The sequence below is a fragment of the Peromyscus maniculatus genome, chromosome 4 (genome assembly GCF_049852395.1).
Source record: "Peromyscus maniculatus bairdii isolate BWxNUB_F1_BW_parent chromosome 4, HU_Pman_BW_mat_3.1, whole genome shotgun sequence".
NCBI lineage: Eukaryota > Metazoa > Chordata > Mammalia > Rodentia > Cricetidae > Peromyscus > Peromyscus maniculatus.
Genome location: NC_134855.1, coordinates 108896530 through 108920565, shown reverse-complemented (window position 1 = coordinate 108920565; position 24036 = coordinate 108896530). Strand labels below are relative to the sequence as shown.

Genomic DNA, 24036 nt, shown 5'->3' with positions numbered 1-24036 from the left:
TAAGATTTAAAATATCCAAAGTCTCTAAAATGTCCATAGTCTCTCTAAACTATCCAAAATCTCTCTAAAATTTCTTAACTGTAGACTCCTGCAAAATAAAAAATAAGTTACATATTTTCTTATTCCAAGAGGAAAGAACCAGGGCACAGTCACAACCAGATCAAAGCAAACCAAAGCCCAACAGTGCAAAGTTCAGGTCAGACTTCTGAAAATCATGGTCTTGGAGGCTCCAAAGGGCTTGTCTCCTAGTCTCAGGCAGGTTCCATTTCACAGCTACTGCTGTCCTTGATGGTCATCCCATGGTACTGGCAGCTCCAAAATGCTGGGGTCTCTGCAACCCAGCTGGGCTCTCTTCAGGGACTGACCCCACTACATGGTACCAAGCCGTAACTTCTCTCCATGACCCTTCAATGCCAAGGCTTCAACATCAACCAAGACTGTGCAGTCACCAATGGCCTCTCCTGGTCTCTCTGTGCCAAACAAGCAGCAGCTCCTTTCCATGACCCCTTCATGCCTTCAAAATCAGTACCACCTGGGACACTCTACACATTACGAAGTTCGGCTGCCAGCAAGAGGTCCTACCATGCTGTGCAAGACTACCGTACTGGAAGACTACAGCTTCTGTGTCCAGACTCTCAGGGAACACTTCTCAGAAGATTCTGCCTCAATCATGCTGGTCTCTTCTTACTCAAAAGCTGATTATCCAGCCCCAGCTGACCAATATCAATTGTCCAATAAAGCAAGGGTTTCACTTCTGTGATTGTTAATTCAAAATATCAAATGCCCCTGATAGCATCTTTACATGACTCTCAACTTCCTTCTGAAACTTCATAGGTCAGGCCTCCATAGTCTGCATTGTTCTCATTATCTTCCAACTTCCCACAAACAGCTACTTCACTAAGCTCTGTGCATCAGCTTTTCTAACCCAAAGTTACAAAGTCCTTGTACAATCCTCCCCAAAAAGACATTGCCAGGTCTGTCAGAGCAATACAGCTGTGATAAACATCATGACAAAAATCAACTTGAGGAGAAAAGGGTTTATTTCATTTTACAGCTTGTAGCCCATCATCCAGGGAAGTCAGGGCAGGAAGTCAGGCCAGGATGAAGGAGTGTTGCTTACAGACTTGCTCTCCATGACTTGCTCAGCCTGCTTTCTTATACACCTCAGGATCACCTGCCCAGGATGACAACCCACAATGGATTGGGCCCTCCCATATCAATCACTAATTAAGAAAATGCTCCACAGGCTTACAGACAGGCCAATCTGGTGGGGGCATTTTCTCAACTAAGATTCCCACCTCAAAAATGACTGTAGCTTGTGTCAAGGTGACATAAAACTAGTCAGCAGAGTAGTACTCACTGTAATCCCAATGCTGGGGAGGCAGAGGAAGAAGGATCTCTGGGGCTAGACGGCCAGCCAGCCTGACCTAATCAGCAAGCCCCAGGTCCTAGTGACAGATCTCGTCTCAGAACACAAAGTGGATGGCCCCTAGGGAACTACACCTAAGTGATTAAATTTTGGCACTAATACTAAAATTATTTCCACATCCTCAAGTTTTCACCTTTGAAAGTGGTGATCTGATTGAGCCCAAACTCTTGTGAATGCTAACCCCATGTCCTACTCCAACCACTTGCCTTTAACTAAAATTATTTTAAATAATTCTTTATAAAGTGTATTTATTTATCATTAGTATGTACATTTTGTGTGTGTGCATGCTCATGTACTCATGCACGTGCTCAAAGGTACTCATGCCTCGATGTGTGGTATGTTGTGGGGCGTTTACCCACCACCCCCACAGCTTCCCAGAGTTTTCTTGAGTGCGAGCAGCAGGAAATATTAGATAGAAGGATTTATAGCGGAGAATCTTGTGGAGATAAACAGATAGAAAATAAAGGATAGCCTCGAGAGGGCCTGGAACCTATTCCAACGGGCCCCGACTGTCTCTGGTCCAGGGTTTTTATAGAGACGCCAAGGGGTGGAGCAAAAGACCTCCTCCCCCAGCACAGCCAAGTGCAGGCCATCTCAGACACCTGCACTCAGGCCCGTGGTCCTGATCATCCTCTATTCGGACCTGCTGAGTAAAGCCACGAGGAACCCCAGAACGGGCTCCCACAGTATGTAGAGGTCAGAGGACAACTTTGGGGGACAGTGCTCTCCTTTCACCGTGAGTTCCAGGTATAGAACTCAGGTCATCAAGCTTACATGGCAAGCAGTTTACCTACTGAGCCATTTCATTGGCCCCTGATATAATCCTTTACAATAAAAATACAGGCATACCGGGCACTGGTGGCGCACACCTTTAATCCCAGATCTCGTGAGTTTGAGGCCAGCCTGGTCTAAAGAGCCAGATCCAGGAGAGGCACCAAAACTACATAGAGAAACCCTGTCTCAAAAAAAAAAAAAAAAAGAAAGAAAAACAGAAAAAGGTTCATCATGAAAATGTACTCAGGCTAATGGTCCTAAAATGTAACAGATAAGTATGCCATAATCACTAAAAACTAGTAATAATAAACCTAAATTATAGTACTATACAAGTATTCTAAGTGATATAACATTACAAATATGTACCATGAGCTTTAGTGTTTAAGACATTCTTCTGTACTCATCCAAAAGTATAATACCACAAAGTTATATTGCTCCCTCAACTTAAAAATAATCATCTACCTCAAGAGATAAAAAGCAAAAACATTACATTCCTTCTTTGAAATCCTGTCCTCTCGGCCGGGCGGTGGTGGCGCACGCCTTTAATCCCAGCACTCGGGAGGCAGAGCCAGGTGGATCTCTGTGAGTTCGAGGCCAGCCTGGACTACCAAGTGAGTCCCAGGAAAGGCGCAATGCTACACAGAGAAACCCTGTCTCGAAAAACCAAAAAAAAAAAAAAAAAAAAAAAGAAATCCTGTCCTCTCTCCTTGCAGCTGTCTAAGATGAGGACTCCTTGGAGCTCCTATAGGTAACCCCACTGCCTCTGTGCCTTCATCTACTACTTCGTTATTAGCAATTCAAGCCTCAACTCCCATCTAGATGCCGTGTTTCAGATCCTTATCTCCTATTCCAAAATCACTCAAGTCATCAAACCTCTCTTTTCCTTTTCCTTCCCCTCACAGTGCTGGAGATCAAGCCTTGGCCTTGCTTAGTTAGGCTAGGCAAACCCAACTGCAAAGCTACATCTCCAGTCCTGCGGGGTTGGTTTTTTTAAGTTATTTGTGGTGGTGTTTTGTACATGTTCTAACAAATAAAGCTTGTCTGAAGATGAGAGGGCAGAGCCAGCCAGAATTACCCATAGAGGCCAGGCAGTGGTGGCACACACCTTTTAATCCTAGCACTCAGGAGACAGAGGCAGATGGATCTCTGTGAGTTCAAAGCCACCTAGGACTACACGAGATCAATCCAGTCTAAAAGAGAAACAGAGCCAGGCAGTGATGGCTCACGCCTTTAATCGCAGCACTGGGAAGGTTGAGACAGGAAGTGATGTGACTGGGCCGAGAAAGGCATATAAGGTGGGAGGAGACAGGAACTCAGTTCTTTTGGCTGAGGACTCAGGGGCACTCAGTCTGAGGATTCGTGGACACAGGACCTTCCCCTTTTGGCTGAGGAGTTGGCGAGGTGAGAAGTGGCCAGGGCTTGTTTCCTCTAATCTTTCAACATTTACCCCAATATCTGGCTCTGGGTTTTTTATTAAGACCAATTAGGATTCGTGTTACAGTCATTTTGTCATCCTCTACCCCGTGTTGTGAAACTTACAAACTCATCCTTTACCTCACCCTCATCTATTTTACCTACACACTATTTTATTTTTATCCCTCCCCTTCCCCCACTGCAGATGCCAGTGCCCTAATTTAGATTCTCCCCATCCTCACCTAGTCTCTAGGAAAGATCTCTTAACGAATGGCTCAGTCCAACTCCCTCACCCAGCCATCTCAGGAGCACCTGTCATCTTCCTCAAAGACCAGTCTAACCCTGCCAAAACTGTTAGAAACTTTGGCCTGTCTTAGCACAGCACACAAAGTCCATCAAAGCCCAACTCCAACTTGCTTTACCTTTCCATCTCTGCCCCAGGTCCCCTGACTGAGAAGCCCACATTGCAACAATTCTGACCATGTCCATGCCTTATCACATCCTGACAGAAGCCTAAAGCAACTTCCCCAGCCAGGTATGGTGGTGCACATCTGTAATCCCAGCACTTAGGATAACATGATCTGTATACAGAGACCTTGTTTAAAAAAAGAAAGAAGAGAAAAATCAACCCCTTACACACGGGTGAACTCTTAGTCCAGGGTGACTACAAAAGGGAGGACAAGAAGGAGGGGACAGAGAGTAGGACAATTGAATTTCCTCACACTGCAACAATCAGAAATGAAAATGAAATTTTAGGCTCAGTAGTTAGGGCACTGGCTGCCAAGTCTGAAAACCTGACTTCAATCCTAGAACCCACATGGTGAAAGGAAGGATGACTTCTAAAAGCTTTGACTTCCCTATACCCATCCAATACACACACATACAAATATGATTTTACAATTTAAAAAGAAAATAACAATTTAAAAGACACAATTTACAACCACACCAAAAACTTTCAAATACTTTGAGATATATAACACTCCAGCAGAGAAAACTCTAAAATCTTATTGAGAGACAAATTAAGATCTAAATTTTTAAGTTGGGGCTGGAAACATGGTTCAATCCTAGAAAGCCTGCCTCGTATGTACAGGCCCTGGGTTCTATTCTCAGCACAAAAAGGAAGGGGTATGTTCATGGTTTGGAAGACTTGACATTATAAAGGCTTCAAATTCTCTTCAAACTGAACCATAGATTAGGTTCACTGTCCTGACCACATTCTCAATATTCCTGCCACAAATGGCCAAGATGTTTCTAAAATCTATATAGAAACACCATGAGACAATAAAAGTCAAAACATGCTTGAAGAAGAAAGTGGTAGCTGGAGAGATGGCTCAGCAATAAGAGTACTTGCTTCACAATCCTGAGTTCTGATCCCAGCCCCACACAGCAAGCCAGGCATGCTCACAAAGCTGCAACCTCAGCTCCAAAGGCAGCAGACAGTAAACACTGCTTCAACGGAATAGGCAAAGGGTGATAGAGGAGATACCCCATGCCTTCTTCTGGCCTCCACCCACGTATATAAGCACTCATACTCACACACAAGCATGTACACACTCACACATACATATCCATATATCCATCCATACATATATACATACATAAACTCAGTATAGCAATAAACATCTACAGGCTATATAGTACAATCCTGTCTCAAAAATAAGTAAGTGATGCTGGTTAGATGGCTCATCACGTAAAGGCACTTCCCTCCAAGCCTTACAATCCCAGGACCCACATGGTAGAAAAAGAAAAGGCAACTCTGGAAAACTGTCCTCTGACCTCCAACATGCACCACAGCACATGCATGCTCTCATGCATACACATCCATATACGCACAAATAAATGATTGAACCCCACAACAACATCAGCCTATAATTATATTTATATATATATGTATATATATGTATATACATATATATATTGAAATACATGATTCCTGAATCATACATAATCAACACATAAAATATCCTTCTAAAAGTCTTCTTAAACCTCTTTTAGAAAGAAGACAGGGGATGGAAAGATGGCCCAATGGCTAAGAGCATATCAAAGTCCGATCACCCATACAGAACGGCTCACAACTGCCTGTAACTCCAGATCCATTGCCTCTGGGCTCCATGGGCACCTGCATGTACATGCAAATACCCATACACACATAATTAAATATAATAGAACTTGCCAGGCAGTGGTGGTACCTGCCTTTAATCCCAGCATTCAAGAGGCAGAGACTGGAGGATCTATCCAGGGATACACAGAGAAACCCTGTCTCAAAAATAATGATGATGATATCTTAGATAAAGACAACAAATTTCCCTGGGCTAATCTCAGTATCAGTTATTGAAATTAGGAGACAAAAAAACCTAAGAACAAGCAAGGGAAATCTGAAGTGTTCTATGACAGAGTCTATTTCAAAACTTTGAGGAGAAAAGCATATTAATACAGAAATAGAACTGAGACAACTGCTTATCTTTTATAACATACTTTATCACTACTAGGTAAGGGCATCAAAACAAACAGTTCATAGAAATGCATTACAAGTGGACAATCAGAATGTGAAAATGTAAAGATCTGTACAAGGTTGCTACAGAAAGAGAACTCCAAATATGAGACAAAAAGAATCAGCCACATAGAAAACTGAATTGAAACTTGAACACAATTAAAGTTGAACTTTCTGTCTGTGCAGTTAGCTGTTACAGAACACTTTCTTAGTGTGCATGATGCTCTAGGTTCAATTCCCAGCATCACAAAAAAGCAAAAGATATCATAAAACTTAAGGCAAATTTCATTGATGCTAGTAATAAATCTCAGACAATCTCTGTGCAGGAAGCTATTGGCAATATGCAACAAAATTTTAGATGCACATATCCTCTGGTGCAATAATAATTTCACATCTGAGAATTTAATCCTAAAAAAAAAACCACAAATATATAAAATGATGTTTGCACTTCTAGGCAAGATTTGTTTTTGCTTTAAGAAAAGGTCTAGAGCCCAGTGTGGTGGCACATGCCTTTAATTTCAACACTCCGGAGGCAGAGGCAGGCAGATCTCTACAAATTCAAAGTCATGCTGATCTACCCAGCAAGTTCCAGGCCAGCCAAGGCTATGTAGTGAGATCCTGTTTCAAAGGAAAAAGAAAGCAAGGGAAAAGAAAGAAGGAAGTTTGGAGGGGGAGAGAGGAAGGAATGAAGGGGATCTCATTGGGGTTGGAGAGATAGCTCAGTGGTTAAGCGGTCTTGCTATGCAATCATGAGGACTGGAGTTTGCGTCTCAGACCATGTAACAAGCCAGGCATCCTGCACACCTCTATAACCGAAGCTACAAGGGGCAGAGACAGGAGCATGGCTAAGACTTGCTGTAATCCAGCCTAAGTGAGAGAACAAGAGCTGGGTGTTCAGAGAGATCTTGACTCAAAGGAATAGGTAAAAATAGAGAAGATTGCCCACACCTTCTGACTTCAGTATATGCACACAAAGGATTCATACACACAAGCACAGGCACTCACTCACACATGCACACAAAAATTCACACATACACATATGCAAACCAGGACCCAAAAAGGAAGGCAGGAGAAAGGGAGGGAGTTTCATGTGACCCAGGCTGACTTAAAACTAGATTTTTCCCGCTTCCACCTCCCAATGCCAAGATTACAGATGTACATCACTACCTCAACACAACACTTTTAAATAATTAAGGCATACAATGGAATCTTAAATGACCTCCTTTCAAAAAGTATCTACTAGGGCCAGCAAGATGACTCAGCAAGTAAAGGTACTTGTCACCATGCCTGACAACCTGAGGTGGATCCCCATAACCCACACAAAGAAAGGAGAGAACCAATTCCCAAAAATTGTCCTCTGACCTCCAAACAAGCATACAGCACCCCCAACCCCTCACCAAATAAATAGACATTACAATTTTTTAAATATATAAGTAAGTGCTGGTAGAAAAAAGATCTCCAAGATACATTACTCAGTAATGACAGAGAGGAAAGCAAGATATAAACCAGTAAGTTGATTATGCCACTTACGTAGAAACTCTGGAGGGAAAGGCTATAACATTTGTAACTGTCTCCCATAAGATTCAAGTTTGGTTCCCAGCATTAACATCAGGTGGCTCACACAACTCCAATTCCAGAGGATCCAACACCCTCTCTTCTGGCCTCCAAGGGCATCCACACAGTTCCCATAAGTACATACTTATTCATAAACAAAAAAAAACCTTTAAAAAATAAAAATAGCTGAACATGATGTCACATGCCTTTAATCCCAGCTCTCAGGAGGCAGAGGCAGGTGGATCTTTGTGAGTTTAAGGCCAGGCTGATCTACAATAGTGAGTTCCAAGACAGCCAGAGCAACATAGTCTCAAAAACAAGAAAGGAAGGAGGGAGGGAGAGAAGGAGGGAGGGAGGGAGGGAGGGAGGAGAGAGAGAGAGAGAGAGAGAGAGAGAGAGAGAAAGGAGGGAGAGAGGGAGAGAGAGAGGGAGAGAGGAGAGAGAGGGAGGGAGGAGGTACAAACAAAACATATTTCATTTGCATGATTTACTTAATTGTATAAAAAGTAACAATAGTGGTTGGTTAATTCAAAAGAAAATCTTCAACCTAGAGCCTGATGACCACAGGAAAACAATTTCATTCATATTTTTTTTTACTTGTAAATAAATCGTTATCTTTGAGAAACATGATAGGATACTAAATAAAATATCTTTAAACATTGAAACACAGTAAAATAAAATTGTATGAGGTAAATATAGACATGCTGCATGTAAAACTGGTGAGGACTGAGGATGTAGGTCAGAGGGCTGGGGATATAGCTTGCTTAGCATGCACAAAACCCTAGGTTCAGTCCCCAGTATCACAAAAAATCAGATGCAATGGCATTCCAGTCTCAGAACTCAGAAGGTAGGACCAGATGTTCAACATTACCTTTGGCCACATAGCTTCAGTTGAGAACAGCATGGACAACATGAGACAATATCATTAAAAAACAAAAAACGAGACTGGAGAGATGGCTTGGTCTTTGCTGCTCTCCCAGAGGACCTGAGTTTGATTTGCAGCACACACATGGCAGCTCACAACTGTTCCAAGGGATCTAACACTTTCTCCCAGTTTCCAACAGCACCGCATGCACATGGTGCACATACATGCAAAGAGAACATCATAGACACAAAATGAAAATAAACAAATAAACATATTTTAAATGGGTAAATAAAGTTGATGCACTGTATTATGCCAATTTCATGGCTGTGATCTTAGACTTCAGTCATGTACGACGCTAGAGTAAAAAAGTGACAATTACAGCTGGCTTGGTCTTTTCATTTATAGGGAAAAGGGGAGGAAAATCTAAATAGGAAATGTGCTATTCTGCAGAAAAATGCTTACAAATACTTGGAAACTATCATGTAAGTTAAAGCAAAAAAATATAGATAACTTTTAAAGCAATTACGTTTTTTTGTTTTGTTTTAAAGATTTATTTATTTATTTATGTATACAGCATGTATGACAGCAGTCCAGAGGAGGGCACCAGATCTCATTACAGATGGTTGTGAGCCACCATGTGGTTGCTGGGAATTGAACTCAGGACCTCTGGAAGAGCAGTCAGTGCTTTTAACCTCTGAGCCATCTCTCCAGCCTGAAATTACATTTTTAAAGCAATTACGACAGGAAAATTACCTACTTTTAATAGAAGAAACAGAGTCAAATTCATTTTTTTTTGTTTTTCGAGACAGGGCTAAATTCAATATTTTATATTAATATAAATATTATATTATTTTAAATATATTATAAATATTAATATATATTTAATCTATAAAAATCTTTGTGGCACTGGGGATCAAACCTAGGGAGGGCACATGCTATGCAGGCAACATGACTCCTGAGCTCCAGCCCCTTTCCGCCTCAAGCTTGAGGGAGAGAGAGAACCTCATGTGCCCACAGAGTCACACCCTCCTCTTGAAGTCACTTAGGCCTGCCTTGGACTCACTTTGTAGACAGGAAACCCTTGAACTTGTGATATTTCTACCTTAGGCCCCAAGTAGCTGGGATTATAGATAGGCCTATGCCACCAGGCCAAATTTCATCTTAAATTAAATGTCATTTTAAATTAACTATAAATCTTGTTTTTCTTTATATAATTGAAAGCACATTAAACATGAAAAACATTTTTAAAGGCTAAAAATAAATTTTCTTTTATATCATTATAAGCTTTAAAATGTACATTGTAGACTGGGGGTGTACCTCAATGGCAGAGTACTTGTCTAAGCATGTGCAAGGCCCTAGATTAAATTTTCAGAACCCCTCTGCACCAAAAAAACACCTCTATAGTATTGTCTTAGGGTCTTGATTGCTGTGATGAAACACCATGACTAAAAGCAATTTGGGGAGAAAAGGGTTTATTTAAGCTTACAGTTCCACATCACATTCCATCACTAACAGAGGTCAGGGCAGGAACCTGGAGGCAGGAATTAATACAGAGGCCATGAAGGAGTGCTGCTTGCTGGCTTGCTCCTCATGGCCTGCTCAGCCTTGGATTTTTTAGCACCAGGGATCATCAATCCCTGAGCGGCACTATCCACAGAACAATCTCAGTCAAGAATATGCACCACAGGCTTGCCCACAGGCTGATCTGGTTCGGTATTGGGGTGGTTTGAATAAGAATGGCTCCCAGCTGGGCGGTGATGGCGCACGCCTTTAATCCTGGCACTTGGGAGGCAGAGCCAGGTGGATCTCTGTGAGTTCGAGGTCAGCCTGGTCTACAGAGTGAGATCCAGGACAGGCACCAAAACTACACAGAGAAACCCTGTCTGGGGGGGGTGGGGATGGCCCCCATAGGCTCACACATTTGAAAGTTTAGTTCCCAGACAAGGGAACTGTTTGGGAAGAATTAAGAGGTATGGCCTTGTTGAAGGAGGTGTGGCACTGGGCGTGAGCTGTGAGGTTTTAAAGCCCACACCAGTCCCAGTCTTTCTCTCTCTGCCTCCTCCTCGTGAATCAGATGTAAGCTCTCAGACACTGCTCCAGTGCCATGCCTATGTGCATGCTTGCCATCACACTTCCTGCCATGATAGTCATAGACTCACCACCTGAAACTATAAGCAAGCCCCCAATTAGATGCTTTCTTTTAAAGCTTTACTTTACCCTAATCATGGTGTCTCTTCACAGGAATAGAAAAGTAACTAAGACAAGAGCATTTTCTATTTTTGGATGTGAGCCTAACCTTAATGGCTGAGCCATCTCTCAGCCTCAGGAGCATTTTCTCAATTGAGGTTTCCTCTTCCTAGATGGCTCTAGTTTGTGTCAAGCAGACACAAAACTGGCCATCACTATTATGATCTTTATTTTTAAAAACTACCTTTACAAGACTTATGGGCATGCCTGTTATCACAGTACTGCAGGCTGGTCTGGGCTATACACAGAGTTCAAGAGCAGCTGAGCTACAGAGTGAGGCCACGTCAGTTGAAGGTGGGGAGTGATGGGGGGGTGGGGGGTGCTGCCCACCTTTAATCCCAGCACCAGGAGGCACAGGCAGGAGATTTCTGTGAGTTCAAGGCCAGCCTGGTCTACATATCAAGTTACAGGTCAGCCAGAACTACATAGTAAGATCCTGCCTCAAAACAACAAAAATACAAAACACAACTACAGAACAGAGACTGGAGAGATGGCTCTTGCCAACAGTTCGAATCCCAGCACCCACGTCAGACAGCTCACAACTATCTGCAACTCCAGCTCTAAGGGATCTAACCTCTTCTGACTTCCTTGGGCACCCACGCATATGTGCACAAACTCTTACACACACGTAATAATGATGATAATGATGATAATGATAATAATAATAATAAATTTTAAGCTCCAGGACAATTTTATTGGAGTTTAAAAGAAAAAACTCAGAGTAGCAAGCTATAAATCTCAGCACTGCCCAGAGGAGGACAATGGAGGAGCAGGAGAAAAGCCCTGCAGAAAAGGCGGCATGGATGTGGGGGAGGGGATAACAGAATACACATGGCCAGGAAAGAGGGAGGGAGGGAGGGAGGGAGGCTTTAAGGGAAGAGCAAGGAAGCCCAAAATGTGGGCAAGCCCAACGTGTTAGGGAGAGCATGCCTAGGAAAGATGATAATTTAGAAAAGCTGTGGCTGAGTAAACTACTGCCAAAAATAAAATCTCCTTAAAAAAGAATACAAAAAAGACCAAGAGGTATGAAACCAAATTTCATTCACTTAATAACTACCATATGCTGTTCATTTCAAATAAAATAAAGTACACAATTCAGCCATGACTAAAATTAATTTCTGTAAACGAAAAACTAAAGAATTTTAAACAAGTAAATATGCAGATAACATAGTCAGACCTAATGTTCACTCAAATGTAACTTGGAGAGAAAAAAAAATCTGAAAATCTGAATTAAAAATTGAAAGGTTAAAATCAAACTATGATCTCAAGTGGTAAAAGAAAAGCAGTTAATGCCTCAGTACGGGAGTGCATGCCTGTGACACCAGCCTCAGAAGTCTGGCTCTCATAGAGAGATGAGAGCTCATGGACAGCCAGAGCTACACAACTCTAAGTCTCCGAAAAAATGGAGAAAGGAATAGAGAAAAGGAAAAAGGGGGGAAAGAAAAGTAATCAAAGGGATAAATAACGTAAGAAAATAAAGTACAAGAAAGCACTCCTAAGAAGAAGAAAAGCTAGAAAATGTCAAGTCAGTGTTCCCATACATTTAGGACTAGTTTGAAAGTGTAAGGAAGAGAAGAGAAAAGAAAGTCACAAGGCAAGAATGCCGAACAGCAGAGAAGCCATAGACAGAAGTCACTTTTGTCAAACTGCACTTGAAAAAAAATCACATAAAATAGTAAAGTTCTATTTAAGTGGGAAACCAGTTTCATCTCAGTGGCTGCTAAATATTCAGATACAAACATTTCACAAAGTACAACTGCAGCTTCATTTTACTTCTGGAAACAAGTTCATGTTAAAACCAAAAATTAATGCAAAATTCCTGTTCAACCACAGCCACTTCTGTATTTAATTAAAAACTGTTTGATCATAAATATACTGATTCCCCTCTGTCTATTTATAGTCCTGCCTCTACCTATAGTAAGTAAAACTATGTGACCCTCTTGGGGACCTTTAACAGAAGTAGTCTAGGGTAATGTGTCACAGTATCGGGAGCTGAGTGACCCTACTTGGCTAGCCCGCCCGCCCTCCCGATGAAACCTGCCATAGCAGAAAGTTTCAACTGTGACAGCCAGCAACTCTAGGGCTGAGGAAAAAGCAAACCTGTGGTACCTCACAAACTTGGAAGGTGGCTTCAGGAGAGGCCTGGCACAGATGCAGGAAGTCGGGTCTAAAGCACCTTCTCTTCTGCATCCTCCCACTTCTGGAATTCACCTCATGTGGGGTGAACTCCTCTCCAAACAGCAACATTAGCTGTAACATTCTACAGCCGGTCACCACAGAAAGAAGACAAAGCCTCTCCTTCATAAATACCACAGAGGAGAAGTCTCCAGCCAGTACTGAGATTCCCTTTGATTAGACAGCTTAAATCACATGCCTGTCTCCAAACAGTCACTACAGCCAAAAATTGGAGTGCCTTGCTAGTGGGTATATCCTCAGTCAAGGACACACCCTGAAGCTGCAGGCTGTTAACAAAAAGCCATGCCAGTCACCTTCCAGTCTCCTTTCCTTCCAATATGCCTCCACTCCCTACCCTCAGCACATGCAAACACTGGCCTCATCAACAATATCCATTCACGTTCCTATTCCATTAACTGCTGTGGGTTGACTGTATCCTACAAACATATCTGTTGAAGCCCTAACCCTGGTCACTGTGAATGTGACTTTTGGGACTTTGCAGATACGTTCAGATTAGGGAAAAGGTCATATATGTACAACCAATGTGACTATGTCACAAGGGAACAGATTCTGTGTAACAGTACCATGTAGACTGCCAAGAAATGGCAAAGATTGCTGATACTCCGGAAGCTAAGACAAAGGCATGGAACATATTCCCCCCAGTCTTCAGAGGCAGGCGTGCACTCACTATTTTTACCTCATTTCAGACATGTAGCCTCCAGAACTATGAGGAAATCCGTTGTGATAAGCCAGCAGTGTGTGGTACAATAACATACTAGGAAATCAAGGCACTCAGAATGATAATCCATGCTTTGCCTATGCAAAAACTGTTGATTCCTTCTGTAATGTCTTTCTCCCTCCGAGGGCCTAATCACACTCCACCTCTTAGATTTGCCTAAGGTCCTCTCCTCTGTGATGCCTTCTATTAGAGCCCTGAAAAAACTGTGTCTTTCCAACACAACTAGTCCAGCATCACTTACTGCCTGTATTTCTGTCTTCAAGTTCTAACTGGCTATTCCCACAGCTATCTCCCACTTAGAATTCTGGGCTCTCTAAGGGAAAAGCAAGACCTAATTCTCACCCTTATATTCTCACAGTAGGGCACATTATCTAACACATAGTAATCATTCATAAGATAATCTATGAACTGAACAGGTTGATGGTGTATCTTAAAAGAAAGTAATGCTGTCAGGAGAACTGACTACTTCTATAAAGAATCAAAGATACACCAGTCATGGTGGCACACACCTTTAATCCCAGCACAATCTGTGATCGAAGCCTGCCTAGTCTACACAGTGAGTTCCAGACCAGCCAGGGCTATATAGTGATACCCTGTCTCAAAAATTAAAGAATTTTAAAAATTTGAAGGAACTGAAGATAAGGTCTGGCATATCCCTACAATCCCAGTACTTTGGAGGTGCAGGCAAGAGGACTAGCAGATTAAGGCCATCCTAGGCTACACAGGAAGTTCAAAGACAGCCTGGAAAAGCCATTGAAAATTGAGTTAGGATTTTAACTCGCTGGGGGAGGGGAGGTTATAAAGGGAAGGCAAAAACATAGAATTCAGCAGAGACCAAAAACAAAAAACCTAAAACAAAACAAAAAGTAGAAAGATTTGACTGGAAAAGGGGACGTGTATAAAGGAATGGGAGCCTCATGCTCAAGGCCATTCTGCAGATAAGAAGAGTCTTGCTTGGTTCTTTGTGAATTCGTATTCCTTTTCTGGGGAAAGAGGCTCCCGTGTGTGCCACATTGCCCCTGTGTGGCACACATATGAGAACAACTTTCCAGCACTGGGCCTCTCCTTCCACTGTTTGGTCCTGTGGATCAAACTCAGATTGTCAGCCTTGGCTACAAGTGCCTTTACTTCCAAAAGAAGGGCTTTAAAAGAATGTTTCTGCCAGCCACAGTGGCTCATGCCTAGAATCCTAACACTTGGGAAGTTGAGGCAGGAGGGTCACAGTGAATTCAGAACTATCCTGGACTACAGAGTGAGACCCTGCAAAAAGGAGACAGTTTTCAGAGTCTAACAATGGCACATCTCTCCATTTCTAGGAGACACGTGGGATGGTCACAGGTCTGAGAGACCAGTTATTTAGGTTGCAGCACAGAGGTCAGCAGTAAGGTCAAGGGCCAGGTGCTCTAGAAGCAGACAGACAGGGAGGAGCAGACTAATCAAACTTTAAACAGGTGTCAAGAGCCCCAAGCCTCCTAAGTTTGGGGCTTTCCTTGGCTAAACTAGGACCTGAAACTGAAAGAGAGGGAGAGAGGGAGGGAGGGAGGGAGGGAGGGAGGGTGGGAAGGAGGGAAGGAGGGATTGAGTTTTATTTTCAATGAGGATATGAAGTTTGGTGTTAGGCTCAGCTCAGGAGAAGCTGTCAGCAAAACATCCCAATAAAGATGCCAGGAAAGGACAGAAGATAGAGAGGCTCAGGAGAAACAGAAGACCAAAGATATACATATCAGTCATATGGATAAAATAACTTTTATTAGAATCCTAAGAAATATGTTATAAAGAAGCTAGGCATGGTAACTCACACCTACATTCTCAGCACCTTCGAGGTCAAACCATGAGGATGGCTGTAAGTTTGAGACCAGCCTAAACAACATGTCAAGCTGTACCAGGCCAGTACCAGACCCACCCAACAAATAAAGCCATGTACAGGAAAATCTCAACCCCAAGCACTCTTCCAAACTCTGAAAATATAGCATTAAACAAGACAGATAAAAAAAAAAAAAAAAAAAACTAAGTTGGGTCCATGAGCATAAAGTTAGGGCTTTGGATTAATAACAAGAATTATCTAATAAGTATTACAAAAAACACCAAACTTGCCATTTTCTTCAAATTTTATTTTCAGAATTCCCTCTCTCTTGTTAGAAGGGCATTTGTTGTCCTTGGACCAGCAGCCAACTTCTAGCAAGTAAGATGCTTTTATGCTATCTTTTCTATTATAGAGAGCTGTTTTGCTTCCTTTGTTTTTCAAAGCATTTGCTGGGACAGACAGTCCTTCCAAAGAATGATCAAAACGGTAACTGGACTCAGACAAAAATGAAAGGCCAAATGGTATCGCAGACAGCAGGATTTCAGAATCACTCAAGGCCTAAGTTCAAATTCCAATTTCACACAAGTTCTGTGGCCTTGGGCAAGTTATTCAATAAATCCGCAAGCTTTGTACTTTGGTGTAGCTCAGTGGTAACACACATCTGGCATGTAAAAGGCCCTGAGTTCCATCCCAGCATGGAAAAAGGCAAAAACAAAACAAACAAAGAACCAAGGACATTTCAGGGTAGGTGAAATAGCTTAGGAAGGGAAGGCACCTGCCACCCACCCTGCCAACCTGAGTTTGACCTCCGGACCCCACGTGGAAAGAAAACCAATTCCATAAAATTGTCTTCTGACCTCTAGATAGGAATGTGCACCTGTATATAAACGGCCTGCACTAATACACAAGCAGTCTTTTTTTAAAGCCCACTTCAAACTCAGTTTACCTACCTATGAAGTGGGAATACTAAGAATTCAAAGGGGTGATTTCTAAAAGGCATTTTAAAGGCACAATGCCTGAGGGGGAAAATGTGAAGAAATAATTGAAATGGAGGGAGATGCTGCTGTGACAATCACTACTGTTACAGTATACACTGACACAAAATAAATGCCAATAAATTCTTTCTCTTCCTCAGAAGGTATGTCTTAATGCAGCCCCAACTCACTAAATTACTTTCTTTCATCTTCCAACAGTTTTGTACAGAAGGAACTTAAAGAATTAAATGTATGTTAATTTCACAAACACACTTAATATATTTAACCTCTAAATTGAGAGGCATATTTATTCACCCAAGAAATTTTTCAACAGTAATGTCACAAACAGAAAAAAAGATCACTGAATTATGAAGATTCACATAAAAATGAAAGCATATTACCTTAATAACTACCCATCTATAGTTATTTTTATTGAACTAATACCATTAACTTATTCTCTATAACCAATCATCTTTCATTTAGGAAAAAAAAGTGACTTACTATATACATAAAATAATTCAAATTTTATACCACAACTGAGTTTCCTGAGTATAAAGTGCTACATCCTTGCCTAAATCAGGCACACAATATGAACTCAGTGATAGTGTTAGTGAAATTTAACACTTCATTATTCTACATTTCTTTCAAGTAACAAAAAAGACCTACATAGTCTTCTAACACAGGACTTACAAAAGTAAGTCTTAAAACCTGGGCCAGCAAGATGGTTCAGTGAGTAGAAGCACTTGACACACAAGCCTAACAACTTGAGATCAATCCTCAGAACCCAACTTACCTTCTGACCTCCACACAGTAATCTTCTTGTGTATATACAACTCCGCTGAGTGTATATACAACTCCGCGCGCGCGCGCACACACACACACACACACACACACACACACACACACACACGTCCATCGGCACACAAAATTAAAATAGACCCCTTGACTTGATGCCGTTCTAATCAGAATGGTCACAGTGGAATGTAGCCCGTGGTAAAGCGTTTTACCCGGCACACATGAGGCTCTGGATTCAAGACCCAGCACTACAATGAAAACCAAAACTACGTCAAACACGTGTCCACTCAATGCCTCTCAGTTTAATTTAAAAAAAGAAAAGAAAAAGAGGTAAGTTAAACCAGGATACATATTACTGTACTCAAAGCAACATTTAACTCTTTACACACCCCCAAGGAAAAATCATTCAACTAAAAGACTGTAACTTCCTCTTCCTTTTGTGTATTTCCTTATTTATTTTTAATTCCTGCGACAATCTCAAGTAGGCCCGCATTACTCTTGAACTAGCTGAACTATGTAGCTGAAGCTGGCCTTGAACTTTTCCTCCGGCCTCAGCTTCCCAAGAGCTGCGATTACCCTGTCAGAATACATATACACCTATATTTTTAAAGTTTTAGATTTATTTTATGTGTATTGCCTAGGACCCATAGAGGTAAGAAGAGGTCATCAGTCTGGACTTCCAACCACTGAAGCAACTCTCTAACCTTTTTTTTTTTTTTGAATCAGATTCATAAAGGCCAGATTGGCCTGAAACTTGTTATGTAGCCCAGATGACCCAGGTTGACTTTGAATTTCTGATCTTTCTGCTTCTACCTCCCAAGTTCTGGGATTACAGGTGCGTGCCACCACTGCTGACCTTTTGTTCTTTTAAACATTCCAGAAGCCATTTACTATACTAGTATTATCAGAGGCGGGCATAATTGTTTGCCCAGGAAAGCACACTGACGACAAGTAGAACAGGCTCAAATGGAAGGTCCGTAACAGTCACTAATAACGTATTAGGGCATCTGAGGCATTAGCAGAAGTGCCTGCCCTCTGTTTAAAAGGCTCTTCTCTGACCTGTTCATGCAGACACTCAGATCTTTTTCTCTCCCTGGCAATCCCTTTTACAGGTAGATGACCCCAACCAACACTTACATGTGCCAGGAACATGCCTTGCAAGCAGCCCAAACTCAGTGTGTATAAATCTAAGCTTACCTCAGCCTTCCTGTGTCCCTGTGTCATGTAAATGACATCACTCAACCACACTCAACCACACAAAACAAGATCTACTTTTCCCCTCACCATCACTCTCTCTTCCAAGAACAAAGCAGTCTGAAAGAAAGACCTAACCATTTTCTCTCCAGCACACAAATATCTACCATGCCTCCATTACCACTGTCTCTGACCTACACCAACAGTCTCTATCTGCTGCCCATGACTTCTAATGCCCAGCATAAACCCACGTACTCCAAACAATAAAATACAGACAATCCCACTCTGTGTCTACCAGAGTATCCTAGATTTTCAGAATTTGAAGATCCCTCCATCCATTGGTCTTGGTACCATCTAAAGTCAACTGACTTTCAAGGCTATTCCTGTTCTGGCTCCAATCTCTAAGTCTATAATGAAAACAGAGTGACCTGTTGCATTCCATCACTCTTGGGTGAATGTTCAAAATTCTAAATTCACTTCCTACCTCTACTTGGCATAGCCCAGACCCCTCCCTCCAGTCTTGCTCTCTCTGCTCTGGTCACTCTCTCCAACCTGTCATGGTACCACTCATTCTCCATCTTGGCCCTTCAACATCAGCCCTCAGGAACATCTCAGCAGAAAGATGAGTCTTAGTCTCACTTTGAACCAAGTTAGCTTCTGTTGCTGTTTCACCTCCACAGACATGCAAAATTACAACAGACTGATAACTGGATTTAAAATAAAGTTAAAGAACTTTTAAGAATCATTTATTTCAGACGGGCGGTGGTGGTGCATGTCTTTAATCCTAGCATTTGGGAGGCAGAGGCAGGTGGATCTAGAGTTCCAGGCAAGCCTGGTCTACAGAGTTAGTTCCAGGACAGGCAAGGCTACACAGAGAAACCCTGTCTCAGTGGGGGGAAAAAAGAATTATTTTTATTTTGTGTATAAGTGTTTTGCCTGCATGTGTGCCTGGTGCACTTGGAGGTCAGAAGGGGTCAGGTTCCCCTGGAACTAGAGTTACATATTGTCATAAACCACTGTGTGAATGCTGGGAACCAAACCCAGGTCCTCTGCAAGAGCAACAAGTGCTCTTAACTACTGAGCCATCACTCCAGCTCCATTTTTTTTTATTTTTATTCCTAAACTAGAAGTTCCCCAAGAACAACATTAGATCTGTCTTGCTTACTGTTACATCTCATTGCCTAAAACAGAAGCACTTACTTATTAATACGTGCAGATTAACAAGATTCATAAATCACAACATTCTAAACTGTAAGACCAGCTCACAAAATACTGACCCTGAAGTTACTTGGTTTCTCCATTCATAAAACTGAAGAGCTTATCTTGTCCCTGTTCTCTGAGTCCCCTAGAAGATCTGACATTATCAATCAATAACTTAACATTCCAAACTTCTCCCTCACAACTCCCTTTACAGGGGCACCAGCAAAACTCCCTCTTCTGGCCTCCACCACTTTGTCTGCATCTTTCCTTCTAACTGGAAATCTTTTCCCCAGCTGCACATCTGCAAATTCTACTTATCCTCAAAGGCCCAAATTCAATGTCACTTCCTCCTCTAAATCTTCACTGCTTACTCCTAGCCAGTCACATACTCTCTGCCCCTTCATTTCCAGAGGCGCTCCTGTGCCCCTTCCAGGTCTCAGATCAAACAGCACTCAAAGGAGTGGCTTCTAAGCTGGCCAGGATTCTGTAAGGCCACCTGTTTGTATTTTGTTGATGGCTACTCTCTGAAATCACCTTGGTCATTCCCCTCGCATATTTACTTGTCAACCGCCTGTCATCCCTCACTAGAACATAAGATCAATTGGAGCAAGAGCCCTATTTGTCATGTTCACCACATCCTCACTCTCCCATGTACAACGGGGAACAGTCAACAAATATCTGCTAAAGATATGGGTGACCCTGTAGTTCCTATAACTTGGGATTCTGTGTACCTAACACTTCCCCTTGCTGTATTCCTAACTTCTTGTGGACCACACCAAACTCTGGCTAATCGATCTACTTGTGTGCATTATCCAGAAATCCTTTCACAACAGAAGCAAGTAATAGATAAATGCTAATTAATTAATAAGTGATCTCTTCGAGAGGTTCTGCCTCAAACCAGGCCAACTCGTAACTGCATGTGATGGAGAATCCAGGGCTAACAGGAATCTCCTCTCTAGACAGTCCGTTCCAATATGCCCCCAACAGTGAAGACCCAAAAACTAGTTTCATCACTTTCCTTTGAATGACAATCACTGGTACTTCTATCCTAAAATCTCACAATCCAACCCTACCCTTCTATTTCCATCCAACATGTCACTTCCATGGCTGTGCTTCTCCGAGGTACTTACATCTCCAATCTCTTGGGATGATCAAAGGTAGTGCTGAAGAACTGGCTCACTCACCTTTTCCTTGATACCTCGTTTATCTTAAATAGACCCGTTTTCGGGACCGGCTTTTATACTCTTCAGGACCCAGATCTAACCCACAGCAACAAATGCCTCCAGAGTGTTCCCATTCCTTCTCAGCCTTCCACCACAGGAAGACCCCAAGGCCACAAATGAACATTGCTCCCAGGAGGCAAGCGACCATCAGACACAGTGGGGCAAAGCCCTACCCTACCGATTTCATGTCCCGCACCTGCCTGGGGCCTGGAACGTCTGGCTGGGCCTGCACGACCCCCCCAACCCCCCCGCACTCACCTGAAGCGGCCCCCGCAGTGCTGGCATTGCTCGCCCACCCAGCCCGCGGGGCAGACGCACTGGCCAGTGCCAGGGTTGCAGCGGCCGCCGTTGACACACGGCCGGTCACATTCCTTGGCCTCGGCTGCGGCCGAGCCTGACACCGCCGCCGCCACCGCCGCGGCCTCGGCCTCCCGGGGCAGCGGCAGCAGCAGCAGTAGCGAAAAGAGCAGCGGCAGCAGCAGCGGCGAGGGCAGCGCCCGCGACAGCACCCACGGGGGACACAAGCCGGCGCGCGGCCCCGGCCTCCAGGCCCCGGTCGCGGCGCAGAGTCGGTGCTGCTCGACCTGCCTGCCCGCGGGCGCCGCTGTCGCCGCCGTGCTCCCCCTCAGCAGCGCCTCAGTCGCCGCCGCCGCCGCCGCCGCCGCCACCATCTTCCTGGGGCTGAGCCGGCGCCCAGCGAACACATACACACCCCGCACGCCGGCTCCGCTTCGCCTGGCCGTGCTGGGCGGGGCCGGGAGACGGTGGCCCGGCCGGTCCATACCCAGGGCGGGGCTCCGGCTGCGCGGCGGGCGGGGGCGGGGCTGGCGCGGGGGGGGCGGGGCCAGGGCCGCGGTCCTCCCGCTTGCACTGTGGCAGAGCTGGATTAGTCCCAGGATCTTGGAGCGGCTGAACACCTCCCGGGCCGCGGAGGCTCCTTGCTTTTCACATCGCGCCACCGCGAGATAACCAGTGCTTCCCTCCGGCGGCTGCCTGGCTCTGCTAGACAAGGTGACTGCGGTAAGCGTTACCCTTTGGATGCCTCCTGCCCATCAGCCCGTTGCCCCAACATCATCTTGGTGAGAGACAGGGCCAAAAAGGCTGCCTAAAGGTGTGGTTGTGGTGCTAGCTGCGACCCTGCAGAAGTAGTACTGCGTTCGAGTTTCTGAAATAGGGATAACGAAATGGCACGTGAGTTAAGAACTTGGCATTTGAATAAATGTGTAGCAGATGGCCTCCCTTGATAGCAGATTGAACCGGTGGCAGACCAGGTCTCTGTACACCTTAATAATATGGGAGAAGTTTGAAGTTGTCTTGTACCCCAAGACCTATGCATATTCTCTGAAGAAAGAACAGCCCAGAATTACCCGAAGCACTTTCAGCTTGCGTGTCAGCTCCAGCGCCCTTCTTGCTAACTTCAGGGCCTCTCCCTCTCCCAGTGATGCATGCTTCCTAACAGTATAACCTTGTAGGGTCCTCTACCCTGGAATCCACACCGGACCCTTGACTCCATTGAGCCAGTACAAGAATGTGGAGAAGACATACTGTATCAGTTCCAGCTCTAACCTTAACTTTTTGTTGTTTGTTAGTTTTTGGTTTTTGTTTCCCTGAGATGCTCCTGCTCTTCCACCTTGGAAAGATTCATGCAGAAGCCACATGGAGAGGAAAGACCCCCGGGCATGAACCTGGTGAGCCCTTCCTAATTGGAAGGTCAGTCACTGCGTGAAGAAGCCGTCTGGAGTGTTTTAGCCATCTGTGTTGTTCCACTGTATTAGTCAGGGTTCTCTAAAGGAACAGAACTGATGGAATGAATATATATATATATGCATATATATATATATATATATATATATATATATATATATATATATATATATATATATATGAGATTTGTTAGGTTGGCTTACAGGATGCAGTCCAAATAGTCCAACAATGGCTTTCTCACACTAGAAAGGATGAGAGTCTGGTTGTTGCTCCATCCACAAGGCTGGACTCAGCAGTCCCAGTTTGATGCTGGAGTCCTAGAGGATTCCTTGAGAGCTGCCGATCTTCAGTCTACACTGGAATTCTAAGGAAGGCAGTTCTAATATTGGTGAGTTAATGCCACAGAAACAGGATAGTTGAACTTGCCGCCAAGAGTAAGGGTAAGCAGGCACAGGGAAAGTTTCCTGCTTCTCTGTCCTGTTATCTCAGCTGCCATGAGAAGGTGCTGCCCAGATTTAGGGTGAGTCCTTTTGCTTCCAATAATCTGATTAAGACAGTTCTTCACAGATGGGTGGTAGTGGCTCAGGCCTTTAATCCCTGCACTCAGGAGGCAGAGGTATATGGATCTCTGTGAGTGCAAGTCCAGCATGGTCAAAAGAGTGAGTTCCTGGACAGTGAGGGCTACACAAAGAAATTCTGTCTTTAAAAAAAAATGTTTTAGTTGATCCCAGATGCAGTCAAGTTGACAAGATTGTTCACTGTGTCTGTATTATCTAAAATAGGAACAAATCTGGCTGGGTGGTGGTGGGACATGGCTTTAATCCCAGCACTTGGGAGGCAGAGACAGGCAGATAATAGCTCCGTGAGTTCGAGGCCAGCCTGATCTACAGAGCAAGTTCCAGGACTACACAGAGAAACCCTGTCTTGAAAAACAATAAATAAATAAATAAATAAATAAATAAATAAATAAATAAATAATAAATAAGGAACAAATCTTACCATTGCCTAATCCAGGGATAAACTCATTGCTGTTTTAGCCTTGCTTTAGAGAGGTTAATCAGAACTTTGCCTCATAACTCTTGGACTATGCAGAGTGCATACCTATGCAGATACTTCAGAATTTGGGCATCTGGTTCTGGGAAACAAAGAAAACCCGGAATGCACCTATGACACCTCTCTGATTAACCTCAGAGTACAGAATTCTAAGATTCTAGAACATGCTCCCATAGCTGTGCCAGTGCCGAGCTCAGGTCCTGACCTTCCTCGTTGATTCCCTGCAAGCCAGGTGGAACTGAGCTAGACAACAGCCTCACCCCAGCCCTCCAAAGGCTCTAACACTGGGGTCTAGTCTTCATGTTTGTTCATTTCCTTTTTGTTGTTGTTGTTGTTGTTGTTTTTGTTTTTGTTTTTTTCCTTTTTTCTGTAGTGTCCTCTGTAAGGCTGTTTGGAAAGGGT

General features: G+C 43.5%; 1 protein-coding gene across 4 annotated transcripts in view; it reads right to left on the bottom strand.

The window, feature by feature from the left end:
• The window catches only part of Atrn (attractin), a 151679-nt gene extending 127967 nt beyond the window's left edge, over window positions 1–23712 (bottom strand). For 2 of the 4 annotated variants that reach the window (XM_006984562.4, XM_076570656.1), the window contains exon 1: window positions 21136–21629. In XM_006984562.4, coding sequence (XP_006984624.2) covers window positions 21136–21548 — 413 coding nt within the window. In that variant the 5' untranslated portion in view covers window positions 21549–21629. Of the gene's footprint in view, window positions 1–12882; window positions 12994–21135; window positions 21630–23580 lie in introns of those variants that run through there. The other 2 variants (XM_076570657.1, XM_076570659.1) reach the window with 2 other exon arrangements.
• Window positions 23713–24036: the final 324 nt, after the last annotated feature.